At 51.5% G+C, this 16,327-nt stretch overlaps 7 protein-coding genes across 7 annotated transcripts; 3 read left to right on the top strand and 4 right to left on the bottom strand.

Annotated features, from left to right (window-relative positions):
- Positions 1-110: 110 nt before the first annotated feature.
- Positions 111-1,219, bottom strand: Z520_09269 (uncharacterized protein; the record flags this gene model as incomplete). The annotated part of the gene is made up of 2 exons (XM_016779763.1): positions 111-923; positions 986-1,219. The coding sequence occupies 2 exons, from the start codon at positions 1,217-1,219 to the stop codon at positions 111-113; spliced, it is 1,047 nt and encodes a 348-aa protein (XP_016629082.1).
- A 1,220-nt stretch (positions 1,220-2,439) lies between these two features.
- On the top strand, positions 2,440-3,927 carry Z520_09268 (uncharacterized protein; the record flags this gene model as incomplete). The annotated part of the gene is made up of 2 exons (XM_016779762.1): positions 2,440-3,201; positions 3,253-3,927. 2 exons carry the CDS (start codon positions 2,440-2,442, stop codon positions 3,925-3,927), a joined length of 1,437 nt encoding a protein of 478 aa, XP_016629081.1.
- Positions 3,928-7,229: 3,302 nt separating this feature from the next.
- On the top strand, positions 7,230-7,592 carry Z520_09267 (uncharacterized protein; the record flags this gene model as incomplete). The annotated part of the gene is made up of 1 exon (XM_016779761.1): positions 7,230-7,592. One exon carries the CDS (start codon positions 7,230-7,232, stop codon positions 7,590-7,592), a length of 363 nt encoding a protein of 120 aa, XP_016629080.1.
- A 1,039-nt stretch (positions 7,593-8,631) lies between these two features.
- On the bottom strand, positions 8,632-9,322 carry Z520_09266 (uncharacterized protein; the record flags this gene model as incomplete). The annotated part of the gene is made up of 2 exons (XM_016779760.1): positions 8,632-8,916; positions 9,068-9,322. 2 exons carry the CDS (start codon positions 9,320-9,322, stop codon positions 8,632-8,634), a joined length of 540 nt encoding a protein of 179 aa, XP_016629079.1.
- A 672-nt stretch (positions 9,323-9,994) lies between these two features.
- On the bottom strand, positions 9,995-11,440 carry Z520_09265 (uncharacterized protein; the record flags this gene model as incomplete). The annotated part of the gene is made up of 1 exon (XM_016779759.1): positions 9,995-11,440. The coding sequence occupies one exon, from the start codon at positions 11,438-11,440 to the stop codon at positions 9,995-9,997; it is 1,446 nt and encodes a 481-aa protein (XP_016629078.1).
- A 395-nt stretch (positions 11,441-11,835) lies between these two features.
- Z520_09264 (uncharacterized protein) lies at positions 11,836-13,289 on the bottom strand (the record flags this gene model as incomplete). Its single annotated transcript, XM_016779758.1, has 5 exons — positions 11,836-11,907; positions 11,959-12,843; positions 12,895-12,924; positions 12,975-13,053; positions 13,105-13,289. The coding sequence occupies 5 exons, from the start codon at positions 13,287-13,289 to the stop codon at positions 11,836-11,838; spliced, it is 1,251 nt and encodes a 416-aa protein (XP_016629077.1).
- Positions 13,290-14,516: 1,227 nt separating this feature from the next.
- On the top strand, positions 14,517-16,118 carry Z520_09263 (uncharacterized protein; the record flags this gene model as incomplete). Its single annotated transcript, XM_016779757.1, has 1 exon — positions 14,517-16,118. The coding sequence occupies one exon, from the start codon at positions 14,517-14,519 to the stop codon at positions 16,116-16,118; it is 1,602 nt and encodes a 533-aa protein (XP_016629076.1).
- Positions 16,119-16,327: the final 209 nt, after the last annotated feature.

Genomic DNA, 16,327 nt, shown 5'->3' with positions numbered 1-16,327 from the left:
CGTTCGGCGTTGGACGGAGAGCAAATCAGGTGAATACTACCTCCCAAAATTCCACAATCCAGCTCGCAGTCGCGCCACCAGCGAATCGTCATGGCTCATATTCAACTTCGTTAACCAAAGGGGTTCGATGGCGGCTGCCGTCCTGGCCACGCAGCGTCTTGACTCGGTGCCTCTCCGAATGTTCTCCCACACACTCTTGAGTAGTATTTGCTCAGTGCATAACAGACGTAGTTGTCCGCATTGTAAATAGGCTTCCATTCGAGATAGTCATGGTCTCGGGGAAGATATCTCTTGACTTCCGCGGCATTGTAAGACCCATATCCATTTTTCGGCCAGTCTCCATAGAAGTCTGAGATGAAGTGCGGGGTGTTCTCATCGTATGTAGTCACAATGTTCGCGTCGTAGTCTGGGACGTCTGAGAACAGACCAGGGAAATGCATCAGTTCATGCAACATGATAGCCCCGGTGCTGCGCTGCCAACTAGTGTCAATATCTCCCAGGTTTTGACACCCATATCCGTCATAGTACTGTGGTCCATTCGATTGATCCTTTGATGGGTCGATTGCCCAGTTTGGTGCCTTTTCTACGTCTTGAAGCATGGGCTCCTGCTGGTACAGTAGCCTGCAGACGGACATCAATGCCGAAGCGCCGCCAGATGTGGGAACCACATAGCCCAACCACGGGAAGGACCCTTCGCAGTCCATGGTGGTTGCTGGAACCCCAGGTTGTTTCAATCCTGGATGGTTCCCGAGAAAATAAATCGACAAACGGGTAAACTTTTCGCTGTATGTCAGAGGTTCGTCCGCCAGCTGTTGGACAGTCTCTAGATTAGAGAGATCCAGATCGAAATCAATGTTGGCTATCGCACGGAAGATGTTCTTCACGAACTCGGCGTCTCCTGGCTCGAAATAACGGGTGAAGGTCTATAGCCATCAGTGGCAAATCGGGTTGAGGGACCCTCGAATCAAGCAATACAGCTACTCACTTCGTCGTTAGCAGCATCACAAGGCCAGTAGAGAGCGGTGTGGCGAGCCAGATAGATGGCATCTTGAAATGTGCGGTAAAAGATAGCGACTTGATTATCTGTCAATCCTGGAGGGCCACCAATAACAGGCGTGTTGGGAGGGCGCACAATATCTTCAAGAGCCTGAATGAGAGAGCTGAGAAGCAAAAGAGCGAAAAAGGCAATGCAAGAACGAATGAGGAGGGACGTAGCCATTTTTTGCTGAAAGGAAAACTTGAAAGGGTGAGAAAAGGAGCGCCTGCAGAATGAAGAGAAGCTCTAGGCTTGTCGAAGCGATGGAAGCAGTTCTAAAACACTTTCAAAGCTTTAAGATCCATGAGACTAACATTCTGAAATCTACCGTTCTTGACTGTGAATGCGAGAAGCCAGCTTTAAATCTTCATTACTGGATGAAAGGGTGACACCGACTTGTTGGCGCAAAACATGGGTAGAAGGCTGCGATGGAAAGAGTGAAGACGAGATAGTGAAGAATTCCATATGTCAACGAGGCTACCTTCATGATAACTGCGTGAGAAGAGTGACAAGTTCTTTAGCTGTGAATGTCTGCAATTGTATCACGACTATTCGAGGCTTCTAGGTTCGTGGGTAAGAAGAAGGAATCTGTGCGGAGGATGCCTAGTAGTGGGTGTTGACGACGGTGTGCATCAAAGGGAGTTGACAACGATGGCACAAGTGAGAAAATCAGAGCTTGCGGCTGTGGTAGGAGATGCGAGGTGTTTTGTGGTCATCCATGACATAATTAACGAATCTCCCACTGATCGCAATATCCCCAATAATCTCGCAGTGCCACCGCCATGCAAGTGGCTTGCATGGGTGACCATCCCTGCTCGCTGCCAGTGGGCGAACGATGACACAGGAACCGCTAAGGGCCAAGTCAGTCATTGTTTTGTGCTGAGTTCATCTTCAATGCACGGCTTCTTCGGCTCCATTACAATACAACATCCATAGGGGCGACTAGGCGGCAATCTCGCATCGTTGGGGTTCATAATCAGCGTATTCGGTCTTCCATTTTCTTTTCCTGCCTCTGGTCATAGATGCGACGCAGCTGTTGTCAGCGCCTGCTGCCCTTGAGTCCATCACCCTTCATCTCGAGCCTCTTCCCCTCCGCAGCTCGGAGAGGGGCGCGTTCACTCTCCCACAAATTCCATCCGATTTTTCGCCCGCAGACCAGGCCTCACTTCTCTCCCACTCACCCTATTGTTGCTACGAGATCTGTTCGACGACTTGTTGCGCCTGTCGAATCTTCCGTCTCTTCGTATATTCTCTTCTTTGGCGTCGCCTGTGGAGTCGCAATCCTTTTCGAGATCCTCGTGCGTCATCAACCCCCGGAGGCACACGACAAGGAGGAACACACTGCGAGAAGCCAATCCCCTACTCCCACCGCTTCAGATCCCTACGATCCTTTCCGTCTCGACATGCCTGCTCCTCCAGGCCACCTGGGCAACTTGACGCCAGAGCAAGAAGCCAAATTGCGCGAGTTCTGGGCCGTGACTCTGAAAGTCTTCGGCGTGGACGACCCCCAACACGCCAGTGGAATAGATACGCCACTAACCGAAGATGCTGCATCAGAAGTCGATGTCAAGGACAAAGAGAAGAGCAAAAGGCGACTGGGTATATTCAAGAGACACAAGGATAAGGAGTCAAGTAATGGATCGGCCACGCCGACCAAAGATCCGAGCCATCATGCGGATTCCGACGACAAGTATGGCCAGGTCAAGGAATATCAGCAGATACTAGCCACACAGTCTCCAGAATCCCTGCGCGCCACGTTTTGGAGCATGGTCAAGGCCGATCATCCGGATGCACTATTGCTGCGGTTTCTAAGAGCCCGGAAATGGGATGTCGACAAGGCATTAGTCATGCTGGTCTCTACGATGCGATGGCGAAGTCAGGAACAACATGTCGATGATGATGTCGTCCTGCGGGGGGAAGGCGGAGCTTTGGAGGACTCCAAATCCAGTGATCCCGCCGTGAAGCGAGAAGGAGAAGATTTCCTGGCGCAACTCAGGTTAGGAAAGAGTTTCCTGCATGGGACCGATAAAGAAGGCAGACCGCTATGTTTTGTACGCGTACGGTTGCATAGAGGTGGCGACCAGACTGAGCGCGCTCTTGAACGGTATACGGTTTATGTGATTGAGACGGCTAGACTTGCTCTGAGGCCGCCAGTAGAAACCGCTGTGAGTGTTGCCCCATCCCAGATTGAAGCACCGCTGACATTCCTCTTTCAGTGTATAGTTTTCGACATGACCAATTTCACCATGGCCAATATGGATTATACCCCCGTCAAGTTTATGATCAAGATCTTTGAAGCCAATTATCCCGAGTCGCTCGGTGCCGTCCTCGTCCACAAGGCACCATGGATTTTCCAAGGCATATGGAAGATCATTCGGGGCTGGCTCGATCCCGTCGTCGCAGGCAAAGTGCACTTTACGTCCGGGGTGGAGGACCTCGAGAAATTTATCCCTAGATCACAGATTATCAAGGAGTTGGATGGAGACGAGAATTGGGAATATAAGTATGCAGAGCCCGTACCTGGGGAGAACGACGCGATGAAGGAAGAAGCGCCCCGGAACGCTCTCCACGCCGAGCGGGACACCCATGTCCGCGAGTACCAGAATAAAACCTATGAATGGATATCAAAAGGAACGGGCCCGGATGTGGACAAGATCAAAGAAGAGAGGCATACCTTGGCCAAGCAGTTGAATGAAAACTATTGGAAACTGGACAAGTATGTGCGGGCCAGGACATATTACGATCGCACGGGCATGATCGGGCCCGACGGCAAGATCAACTTTTACCCGCCGCCGCCAGGAAAGGGAGAGAACGCGGATCTCAAACCGACCTCGACGGAGACTGTGCCGGATGCACCAAAGATCGAAACCTCTGCCGATGATATCGACTGAATTTTGGAGGTGGGAGAAGCAAGAATTAGCGACGCCTTACCGATATCTGATACTTCGATCTTTGGACCTTCGAGAGAAGAACCAAACAGCAACAGGATATACGCTCCGGCCAGATCCTAGACGGAGATTGATCGACTCCGAGTATGTGCAAGGGTACATAGCGCTGTGTGAGAAGACATATACTATTAATGATTTAATCTCTGGTAGGTGTCGTGATGGGTTGTCACACAGCTTCGACTGTGAATGTTTGTCCTCGTGCTTGACCTGGTCAATCTGTGCATCAGACGAGAAGTACGAGATGGGTAGTGTATCCTGCCCGCGCGAGTTCGCAAAGCAGCCCAGTTGTGCAGGCTGATGAGGACGACAAGACCGATTGACTGGGCTTGGGCAGCACTGCAGTTAGTTTGTGGGAAGAGAAGGACGAAAACGAGAAGATTTTGACGAGACGATCTTCAGGAGAGGAATGCCACGAACAACACAACACATATCCACACCCACACCGGAGGACTTCTCCCACACTATCCACACATCATTGCGGATATACGGATGGCGGTTGAACAAGATCACACGTTCCTGGGGCCAGAACTCACCCTGGGTTTCCCTCTTCAAGAAACGCATCAACTGACTGGCACTTACGAATGCTATCCGCACTTCCTCCTGGGTCGAGTCCATCACCTCATCCATTGGAGGGGACTCCACAGGAGCTCTGCACCGTCGTGCAAATGGTAAGGCGCGGACCGTCGTTCTCCATTCGGTGTCACGGGTCTCGTTTGCTCTGTTCCCACCCCATTCACTGCTTGTCTTCTCCCCGTATCGAAGCCCACCCCCTGTTTGGATTGGTCTCTTCTGCTGTCACCGCTACTGCTTTGCTTCTGGGCGCCTGCAGATTTATGCCAATCTGAGGTAAGACCTGGCGCTCAGAATACGAAAGCACATACATATTTCAGGACAGATTCTCCTCTAAACAAGTTGGGGCGTTGCGTCATGGACCCGGAGCAGATATTGCTCCATGCATGTGGTCGATGTCGTGTTCAGGGTTTGTATGGACTAGGGAGGCCCCGTCTTGCATATCTTCCAAGCCCAGGTCGGCTCAACGCGGTGCGGGCGAGGCACGTCGATTCTCGTCCTTGATTTACCCCGGGAAACGCGTCGACGCCAGTGGTCAGGCTGATGTGCTGCAGATTGTGGATGGACGGCTTTTTCTCGTGATCTTGCGCCAACTGCAGACACTGCCGGTCTGTTGTGGTCACTCGTTTCGAGTTGAAGGGCATGGGGCGAGGCAGCTGGCAAGGCTCGCCGACTCGTTCGACTCGACCGTGGAAGGATCGGCACGAGCTTTCACAGAAGGTAACTGCCATGGCAAAACGGCGTCCATATTCTTCGACAACGTTTCCACTCTTTCTCCCTCCCATCTATCTCTGTGGGACGTATCTCCCAACCCCCCCGACAAACATTGCAAAGGCCGCCCAACATGTCCTGGTGTGTCTCTTCCCCTCTGCCCTTCTCTGAGTCGGGTGTTAATTATGTGTAACGCAAAACAGGCTTCAACTCGGGTACCACTACCTCGTGCTATGACATGATTGCGCCCCCAAACCTTGAGGTGCCGATATCCATCAATGGACCGGTCCAGAACCTCTGGCAGAGGCCAATGGTGCCATTTCTTGAAGCCACCAAATCTTGCAACGCTCCACTCTCCAAGCTGACTCGCATAAGCAGTATCCAGTCGGGTGATCCAACCAGCACACTTGCCGGCATCAGCATTCCATGCGAGAACCTCCTGTGGTTAAATTGATACGACAGGCCGCCCCGTCGTCATTCTTCTGGTGGAAAAATAAAATCCGACGGTTCAAGAAGCTCGGCTGCAGACTGAAACCCCTGCTCTCAAGGGATTCTCTTTCATGCACAGTTACGTCGGTGGCCCGTTTGTTCAGATATCTCGTTTTTTTGTTCCGCATATCAGGTTTCCTAACTACATTTGGGGTGGTCCCTTTCTCGAGACTCCGATACATGGATGCATTATTGCATTGCATTGATTATGGCTGGCCAGGGACGCACTACGAGTTGTGGCGGCTGGGAGTCCGGAATGCTCTGGCTAGGGAGTGCCTTTGTTCTTTCTTTCTTCCGTTCAGGCATCGATGCTTGACGATCTCTTTATTCCATTTCTACCTGCCAATCCTCCCCGTCTGGGTTAAAGGTCGTTGTTGTCCTCTTGGACCATATCCTATTGCCTGTTCGGAACAGATCCTCTCTCCCGATCCATTGGCCGCGACTTTGCCGTGGGCGGTGTGTGGGTAAGTAGGAGGGGGAAGGATAAGGCGAAAGTTGTCGTTGTATGGATGCCCGGAAAAAGATGCATATGCGCGATGCTGATCATTCTGCTCTGGGCGGCTGCCCACGTAGTCTAGGGGAGCTATCTGCATACTCGTGGGTAGTCTTACCTCTGCGGCTTGTGTTCCTCCTCTATCTCCCTCCCTCCCTCCCGTCTCGTCTTGTCTTCGGCCACCAGGGGGAAACGGCACGCGCTCGGCCCTTGGGCTGGCTGGCAGATACAACCCCATCCAATGCGGCAAATGGACAGAGTCCACACGCACATACACACACATATACATATAGACGCGCAAAAAAAGTGGAAACTCTGGGTCAACATCAAATAACAATTTCCCTTCCCGTGGGATTTTGATCTGCTCTCTTGCAAGTTTTTTTCCCTCGGGCAGGGGTCGACCGACATGAGCGAATAAGAGTTCGAACTCTCTCTCTTGCTCTTGCTCTCTTAAGAGTGTCCTCAAAAAGCCTGCCCAACGTACATGTATTATATCTGATATAATATGCCTGGGTGATTGGAGACGGGGGCCAAGGGGGAAGGCTTGCATATTGTATTGAATCATCATGCACTTTCTCGCGCAGATCAGTATTAGGTATCCTTTGGTATAGGATAGGAAGAAAGTCCTACTCCTTCATTCCCGCTCCCATAGTCCGCCTCCCTTGGACCTCGACCTCCTTCTGCAAAACAGGGCACCTCGTCTTCGTTACATCCTGTCCCACCCAGGCGGAAAACGAATACCACCTCTTTCTTTTTTCACGTTCACCCCTTCGAATTCCTTGGAGCCAGGACGAGAACGGAATCAAAGGAACATGAACACAAGCAAACAACGATAGAAGGAAGGCAAAGGGAAAGAAAACAACGGTGCACCACAAAGTCATCCATCCACCCAAACGGTCTTTTTCTGAGATTATCAAATCCCCAAACCAAAAAGCACCTTCCCAGCAACTTGACTCAACCCAGCGAACGGACGACGGCCCAAATGGCGCCTACCAGCGCCAACGCCAGTGCCGAACAAGACCTCTCGCCCCAAGACTCGACCTTCCTCTTCATCAGCACGCTGCAGGAACAGCTGGCAAAGTCCGAGTTCGTGACCAGCATCAACAGCAGCAAGCCTGCAGCAGACTCACAGTCACAGTCGCTCAGCGAATCGACGCCGTCGAGACCGAATAAGGATAAAGAGAGCAGTCGGACATCGGTGGTTGCGTCCTCGTCGTCATCATCAATGCCGACAACGACGGCGTCATCGTCGTCGACAACGAAACCCATTGTGCCCAAGTGGACAGACAAGGATAGCCAGGGAGCGAGGATCACGAGGTTGAAACCGCCCAGGCAGGCCAAGTAGTGTTCACTGTTGAGTTGAATGGCTCCAGGTGTCAGGTACTGGTCTGGCACAGAGGCTCGACATCAACGCCACCCTTTTTTTCTCTCTGTTTCTCTGGCTTGCCCTTTGGGCCATGAGCTTTCGGTGATGATGACGACGATGACATGCATGACAAGAGACGACATCTTTCTCAGCATTTCACCCATTTTCAAACCCATGTTACATAGTTTCAGCTTCATCTTCTTTTGCATTTTCCTATAAAATCTCAGCGATGACACTTTTCAAAAAGGGAAAGCAGAAACGGAAGGAGCATCTAAGACCCGAAGAGATGGCTTCTTCAAACTAGAGATTTGGCGAATGGTCTTTTGACCACCACGACGAGGACAAATTGACCAGGTTAGACGGGGAAGGGAATGAACATGCGTGCGATGACAAGTACAATCACGACGACGGGTCCTTTGAGTGCTGCGACGGGCCCTTCGCCATGATGGCCCCATCGACATCGACTTTTGGGCATTGAAAGGAAAACAGCACCGTGGCCGTGGAACTTTGCTCCTATCGTCGGTCCGGTCCAGCCTGGTCTGGTGAAAGCCCAGACTTGTCTTTGGGTCTTGTTGCTGTTGTTGCTGTTGTTGCCGCTCCTTCTGCTGGAAGGGCCTTGGGTCGGCCAGAAAGCCAAGATGATCGATACCTACACAAATGAATGGGATATGATCCAAAGGCCAACGGCCTCGTGGGCGATAATTCTGCTTTTCTCCCTTCCTGTCCGATATTCACCCATCAAGATCGAACTGGTTGGAGCATATCAAGCGCTTTGTACACTGCGTCCGTAGGTAGTCCTAGAGGCCGTGTCTTGTACCCACCCACGCACACGCTTCTCTTCTGTCTGTACGCATCCCATCGCACCACACGCACACACAATCTCTCTCCCTCCCTCCTCTTGTCACCACTCATCCCATACCCTCCCCCCAATTGGCCCCTCTTTCTTTCTCCCTGTTCTATCCACAACCGTCTCTCCCCCCTCCCTCCCCGGGTGTCCTCTCCCCTTATGCCCGCTCCTCTACATCTTCGCCTTAACCTCCTCATACAACCTCTTGAGATCGTCCATCTCGACCTTCTTCGCGGGCCACCCGATGCCCAGTCCCTCGGCGTCGTTCGGCTTCGGGATCAAGTGGAAATGCACGTGGTCGACCTCCTGGTGCGCCAGCCGCCCGTTGTTCTGCAGCACGTTGTAGTTCTCGGCGCCCGTGGCCACGGCGATCTTTTTCAGCACCCGCAGAATGTCCGTCAGCGAGTCGTCGGGGATGTCGGTCAGTTTTGTGCCGTGGTGTTTGGGGATTACGAGCTAAACCCCCCAAAGAAAGGGGACGGAGGGGTTAGTTAGGAATTGGTTTCACGGGGGGAGGGGATTGGAATCGTGTGTGTGTGCTCGGGTTTGCGCGTGTATCGGTTCGGGTGAGGATGCACGACCAAAGGAGAAGACAAGGGGTACGTACAGCGTGGCCCCGACTCAGCGGCTGGATATCAAGAAAGGCCAGCACCTTGTCGGACTCGAAGAGCTTGAACGAAGGGATCTCTCCTGCAATCAACCAAGACAGATTAGCACTCCTCCTTCTCCAACATAAGTAGACGATCTTCTTTGGCCGTGTTTCGCGTCCATGTTGTCGACGGACGACAAAGTATGGCCATCCCCATTTAATTGAAGGGGCCCGTTGCCTCACTCGCCTTTGACAATCTTGCAAAAGATGCATGCGGCCATCTTGTTCATCCGCGGCTTGACCCCACTCAGAGCGATAAATCCAAGGAAAAAATAAGAATCTCGACAAGGGAAGTGAGTCACTCCAGAGCAACGTTCGTCAATTATCTAAATGCCGGCAGGACCTTTTTCAGGATGCAAATTCACGCAGTACATATTACGGATTGAAAGGTCGGGGAAAACCATTTGCCTGCGTCTTGCAATTTAATACGTATTATTACTGCCCCCCAATGTACCTAGGTAGCTTTGGATGCGGGGAAGACAAGAGCTCCAAGAGGGGCCAGCGCACGTGATGCCACTGCTTGAAAAATCAGATGAATATATATTTAAGCCTCAAAATAAATCAGTTGGAGTGGGACGAGCTATTGCAGAATCCATTTCTTGCCTTTTACCAGAGATGGCCGTGGCTACGCCCAAAATACTCCATTTCTCAATCTTTGGACTCAACTTTCCTGTGTAATGCAGGAGCTGCTTTTTGCTTTTTGCTCAATCGGATAATATCGCCAGTTCGAACTCATTCCTTTTTGGATTTTTTGTGCTTCAAATTCCTGTTGTGTGCGTCCCGCTTTTCGCTTTTGCCACCTCTGTGATTATCCCCTACTACATAACATTCGGTCTTGTCCACCGTCTAAAACTCGCAACCTGAAGTATTTGTTCAGGTGCTCGCTCATTCGTCCAGCTCGAAAGGCTCCCACGAGGGACGATTCCAGGCACTCAAGCATTTGATCTGACCTGGTGGCTTTCGTTGCCAGTCAATCTTGCCCAACTCATCAGGTGCTTTAGATGCCACAGATGCCACCCAACCATGCGCTTCTTTGGCTTTTCTCGTGTCGTCCACCGAATACCCAACGTTGACACTGGGGATGACAGCGATCTTTCCAAGGCCGAGCTTCCACAGATCCTTGGCCAGGTGGACCGGTTCTCCAAGGTGGCACTCGTCCTCCACTTCAGTCCTGAACCGGATCTTACCCTCCAAGAAAGGTTTGGCAGTGAGAGCCACGGCGCCGTTCCAACAAGAGAATACTTGTACGGGCTGCCCCAGCGAGTATCGTGACTTGCTTGTCTCATGGTTCCAGAAGAGATTCTTGGAGAAATCCCATGACGTGCTCTGAGGTACCTCGAAGAAGAGCTCCCCGTTCATCTGTCTTCCGATCCATGAGTCGTAGAAGGTGCCGCCTTCGTCGTCCAGATTGTACCAATCCATCCCGCAAGTCATGTCTGCTTTCAGCAGCGTTCGCTGATAGATCAGTTCCAAGATGTCCTCCGCACATGGTGCAATGTCGTTCAGGAAGATAATCGTGGTTGATGGATCATACGATTGTGCATGTTGGGTCAAAGGCCAGAGAGCTCTGTTCCGCAGTTCAGCAAGAGTGGAGATACGTTCCATCCCTTCTCCGCCGGGCTCCAGCTCATTACAAGACAGGAAGTAGGACACTCCAAGATGTTCCATCTCTTTTGCCAAGCTCTTCAAGATCTCGAACGTCCCGTCTGTTGATCGGCCCTCGACCACAGAGATGACGCAGGCTTCGGGACCGAGAAACCGAACGACCTCAAAAATGGCTCCAAGCAGCTGTGCAATAATGTGTACCGACTGATGAAGGTTCATGGCAAAGAAAAATCTCGGGTTCTGGGCGGACAAGGTGGGATCGTGAAGCCCGAGGTATCTGCTGGCGTTCAACGGAGAGCATTCCAGCTGTGACACATCCCCGTCACTACAGTTCATGATTGAGTGGACGTAGTCTCTAGCCGTGTTGAATGCATCACGGTTCGCTACTCTGTCTTTGCAGTCGATCTGGAGCACCTGCGTTGCGGTGTCAGCACGGAGGGGCCTCGGAGTCAAGCGATTGGCTTCCTCAAATCGCTGGGCTCCGGCTTGCATCAAAGTCGAGGTGAGAAATGGCAGCTTGGAGCTAAAGGTGGAGGACGATGGTTGAACTGGTTCACTCGAGATGTTCATCGTAGGACGTGTTCGATTGAGTCCATTGGTGGCCAGACGTAGGCTGTCATGCAGCTTGTCGATCACAGGCTGCTTGTGTACTTCCTGGATTATGAGGAGAACAAAGAGGGTCAGCAGGAGAAAGGTTTGTCCTAATGAGCCTGCTAGTTTCCTCATTGTGGACGGTCATATAGAACGGAAAAATTAGACAATGAATGGACGGAAAACTCGAAGAAAACTACAATTTATTTGAAAAGTACCAGGCTAGGTCATCACAGGAAGGAACGCCCAGTCACCCTTTCCGCCAGCCTATCCATCTGGACGTTTCTGCAGCTTGCCCTACACACCAGAATCTCCCGGTCTTGGACTCAGGCATCCAGTTGCAGCGGACGCAATGACAGAGCGAATGACTAGGTTGAGTGGACTATTCATACAAGTGGAATTCTGCCTCAATGCGTCTCAACGACAACGGGAATATGGATATCGTGTAGGTATGCCACCCTCACAAACACCCGGCACCTCCATCACCAGTGCAATTGCGTTCAAAAAGCTTGCAGTCCCAAGCAGCAAAGCTAGAAGGCAATCTTTCGACCAGGGTTAACCCTCTGGACGACCCCGAATTGCTTCTTCCCAGCATCAAAGACCTATGTTTCGTTAGTGAACCGAGCGAATGTTCAAGGCCAGACACCACTTACCGCGTAAACACATTTCAGAAAGGTATCGCCGTAGACGTTGTAGGGCAATCCACCTCGACCTTGAATACCGCCATATACCATGCCGGACTTTGGAATCGGGGCGAATGCAATCTGTTCTTTGTCAATAACAATCTCCACGTCACCAACCGCGAAAGCGACATCAGGGATCTTGTCAGAAGGAGTATTGGAAGGGATCAGCCAGCCTTGCTGAGATTTATCGTATACCGCACCCGGAATAGCAGAGTAAATCTTCTCGACGAGATCATCATCAATGATCATCAAGGTGGTGGCAGTGTCAGCAATGGCGGTGTTTCCTGGCAATAGGGTCTTCTGTCCATTGATGACAACGAATTCCGAAGCGAACTCCCAGAATCCGTTACTATCATTGACCGGTGTGTAGGAGATTTCTCTGCCACTTGCGTGGACTACGTCACTGTCAATCTTTCCGAAGGTAAAGAATGAGGTGCCATTGTCTGGGTCTTTGGCGTCTTTGTAAGAACCCATGTAGCAGGTGAAGACCTCTTGGTCCTTGGGAATGTCTTCCTGCGCAATCATGTTGTCAAGAGGTGTCTTGACCGGCACGGGGCTGACGTTGTTGATATTGCCGAATGCCAACCCTAAAATCCCCTGCGAACCAGTCTCGGTAGCGAGATCGGGGGAGATATCTGTGGCTATCTCGACTGGTTGACCAAGAATCTTGATGTCTCCAACCTGCAGGACGTCTGTGGTCACAATTCCTGATGCCGAAGAGCCATCTCCATACCGGATCTGCCAGGAGCTTCCAGTCATGGGCTTTTGCGTGGAGGATTTGGTGGGATCATAGATGGTACCACCTGATGCGCTTCCAGCCTTCTTGGTGCTTTCAGGGAGGTAACTGGACCAGACCTGGAGACGCTTAGTTCAACGGTGTCATAAGATGTGTGAAGGAAGACGTACCCAAAAGTCAGCGGAACCAGAATCGAAGGTCTGTGGATTGTCAGTACGAGTCTCCTTGAGGGATTCATCTCTTGACGTACCACATCAAGTTGTTGACCAGGAGTGCCAATGGTGACCGGGCAAGTATAGTAGCTGTCATTTTGCTGATCTTCTGCGGTGCTTTTCCCACTAGATCAGCAAAAGGGAGAAGGCCGACACGGAATGGCTTACACCTCGGCGGAGGAACCATCTTCCTGACGTTTCATGAGGCGATTCTTCTCGTCACGATGATACCGACCCGGTCTGGTGGGGGTAATGTTATACTTGTTGTAAAGCCAGACAAGGGACTTGGTGCCGTTGGCCTTGTAGTTGGCATTGCGGTGAACAGGGACACGGGTGACGTCGGAGAGAGCCATGGAGGTGATAATGAAAAGGGATAAAACGATGGTACAGCTGTAGAGTGACCTAGTGTCAGGAATGATTGCCAGCATAAGAAAATGAAGCGACTGGGATGAAGTACTGTAGACAGAGGACGGAGACAGAGCCGAGGGAAGATGAGGCCACGGAAGCTGGAGCACAAAGCTCGCAAGAACAGCAGGTGCGTGTTGGCCTTAAGAAGGTGCTCAGAGACTCACCGCAACAGCATGATGACTGGCAGTTGCACTTCCTGGCCAGTGAGATATCCAAGGACGCAGAAGGCCTAAGGACAACTTAGAACCTATCCAGGTGGGTAGGTCTGAGATACAGCTGGACGGAGGGGAAAATTCCATATCGCACCGTCGAGCGGGCCAAAAAAAAAAGGAACTTTGAAGGAGGATGGTAGAGGGCTGTGTGAAGGAGGAGGATGCGTCCACGGTGGATATGGACAAAGGAGGACATGTAATGTGCGTCTCGCCACCTCCGTTTGATTTTTGTTTGTCCTCGATACATTGTCCTACACAGATATCAAATCTTCATCTTGTACCTCCAGCAACTCTGTTGAAGTCTTCATCTCGGTTCGGGCAGGGACAACCAGCTGACTTGTAGGCTTGTACCTTGTTGTGTTGTTCAAGGGTGTGTACCTTCTTTCATCCCCCAAATATACATTAGGCATCAATGCCGTAGACGTGGAGTTAGTTCGAGATTCGCTTTCTTTTCATGTTCCAATCACGTCCATGGCACACATTTCCATGACGAGCTTGTCACGCCCCTGTAGGCCAGATCGGAGTCATTGAAGGCCAAAGCTTGCAAAGCTCTTGGCTGCTCGTTTCCCCGAAAAATGTTGTGGTAATAAGACGCCAACAAATATAAGGATTCCATAACGAGTTGCTGGGGTAGGGAGCAGAATGCACGACATGGAGACTGGAGGATTGAACTCTCGAGTCTGGCATCAAGTCTAACGCGCCGACAGCCGTCTTCAGCAATGTAAAGGCAATATACACTCTTAGATTCACAACAGGCAGTAGATGGGAGAAAAGACAATAAATTACCCAGTTGTGGAGTCGAGAACGAAAGGAACGTCAACTCCGAGATAAGATTAGATTCGCGTGCCACCCGTTGGAGAAAAATTCACCTGCGCCAACAAAAAACCACGATAGTATTATTTAGACACGACAGCAACACCACCCAGGTCCAAATAACTCCTCCGGGTAGCAACAAGCACAATGGCTGCGGACGTCCAGCCAATTGCTCAGGTCAAGTTGCCTGCTCGTCCCTCTTCTCTGACGCCGGAGCAGACGTACTGGCGGTCGTTCAAATCTCCTCTGAACATTGTCTCTCCGACAAAGCACGCCGTAACACATATTTCCCAACCACAGCCAGTCACTCCAGGCCAGAATCCTTCCGACTTCTTTGTTGTCACGACTGGTGCGCGGGTGCAGCTTTATTCTCTCAAAACCCGAAAACTCCTCAAGACCATTACACGATTTGACGATATTGCCTACGGCGGTGAAGCTCGATATGATGGACGAGTCCTCGCGGCAGGTGACGAGACTGGTGCGATCCAGGTATTTGATGTCAATTCAAGAGCTATTTTGAAGACGTGGAAGGAGCAGAAACAACCCGTCCACACGGTCAGATGGAGTCCCAAGGAGACTACGGCGTTGATGAGCTGCGGAGACGACAGAACTGTCAGGCTGTGGGATCTTCCCAGTGAGAGCAGTATTGAGACGTTCCGCGGCCACCAGGACTACGTGCGGACTGGTGGGTTTCTCCCAGGACAGTCAGGTAATCTGTTTGTTTCGGGCAGTTATGATCAGACCATCAGGCTCTGGGATCCGCGCACGCCGAATGCAGCGGTTATGACGTTCAAACACATTGCCGCCGTAGAAGATGTCTTGTGCATGCCATCAGGGACCACTATCTTGGCGTCAGCCGAGAACCAGATTGCAGTACTGGACATTGTGGCGGGAAGACCGTTGCAGATGATCAAGAATCACCAAAAGACCGTCACTTCGTTGTGCCTGGCGTCCAATGGATCAAGGGTAGTCAGCAGCGGCCTTGACGGACATCTAAAAGTCTTTGAAACTACGGGATGGAACGTCGTTGCAGGTTCCAAATACCCAGCTGGCATCCTTTCACTATCGGTGATTGCGGCCGGAACCCCCCGAGAAGACAAACATGTGGTGGTGGGAATGTCCACCGGTCAGCTGAGCATCAGGACGCGACTCTCTGGGGAGCAAAAGGTGAAAGAGCGGGAAAGGCAAAAACAAATGGAAGCACTGATTGCAGGCACGATCGATGCATACGACAAGAAGCAGGCCAAGAAACGTCCGAGGGGAGTCGAAAAACGCCTGAGAGGGCGCGACTACGCTGGCGAAGATGCTGATATCATCGTGGAAGGAAATGTGCGACCGAAGCAGAAAAGGCTGGCTCTGTGGGAAAAGGAGCTGCACAAAGGCAGATATCGCGAGGCACTGGACATTGCCCTGCATGGTGCAGACAGGCTGACGATAGTCACCTTGTTGAACACTCTCCGCTATCGATCTGCATTGCGTGCCGCTCTCGAAGATCGCACCGAAGCAGACCTGCAGCCCATCATGCACTGGATATGGAAGAACATCTCCAACACGGCATTCGTTTCCTTGTGCGTGGAGGTCTCGATGAACATCATGGACCTGTACTCAAAGCACTTGTCCGAAAGTGAGGATCTTGCAAAGCACCTCAAGAAGCTGCGAGACCGAGTACACGAAGAGACGGATCGAGCAGAGCAAGCGGGAATAACTAGGGGGATGTTGGAGCTTTTGGCGGCACAGCAGACTGGCTGAGCCGACATTATCGGTGATTCACTCTACCTGGAGGATCCGAAAAGACCATCACTTCATGGAATCTCGACCATAACACCAACATTGTATCGAAGGCCTCAGGAGCCACGGGACGGTCAGTCTCGGTCCAAAATTAGGCCGAGAGTTCCGTGGCTATCAATTGCATCATTCGATACGCGGGGCTTTGGTACACATTGACTTGCAGGATAAAA

The sequence above is a fragment of the Fonsecaea multimorphosa genome (assembly GCF_000836435.1).
Source record: "Fonsecaea multimorphosa CBS 102226 unplaced genomic scaffold supercont1.23, whole genome shotgun sequence".
NCBI lineage: Eukaryota > Fungi > Ascomycota > Eurotiomycetes > Chaetothyriales > Herpotrichiellaceae > Fonsecaea > Fonsecaea multimorphosa.
The sequence above is the reverse complement of the archived record's forward strand: the minus strand, read 5'-3'. Positions and strand labels throughout refer to the sequence as shown.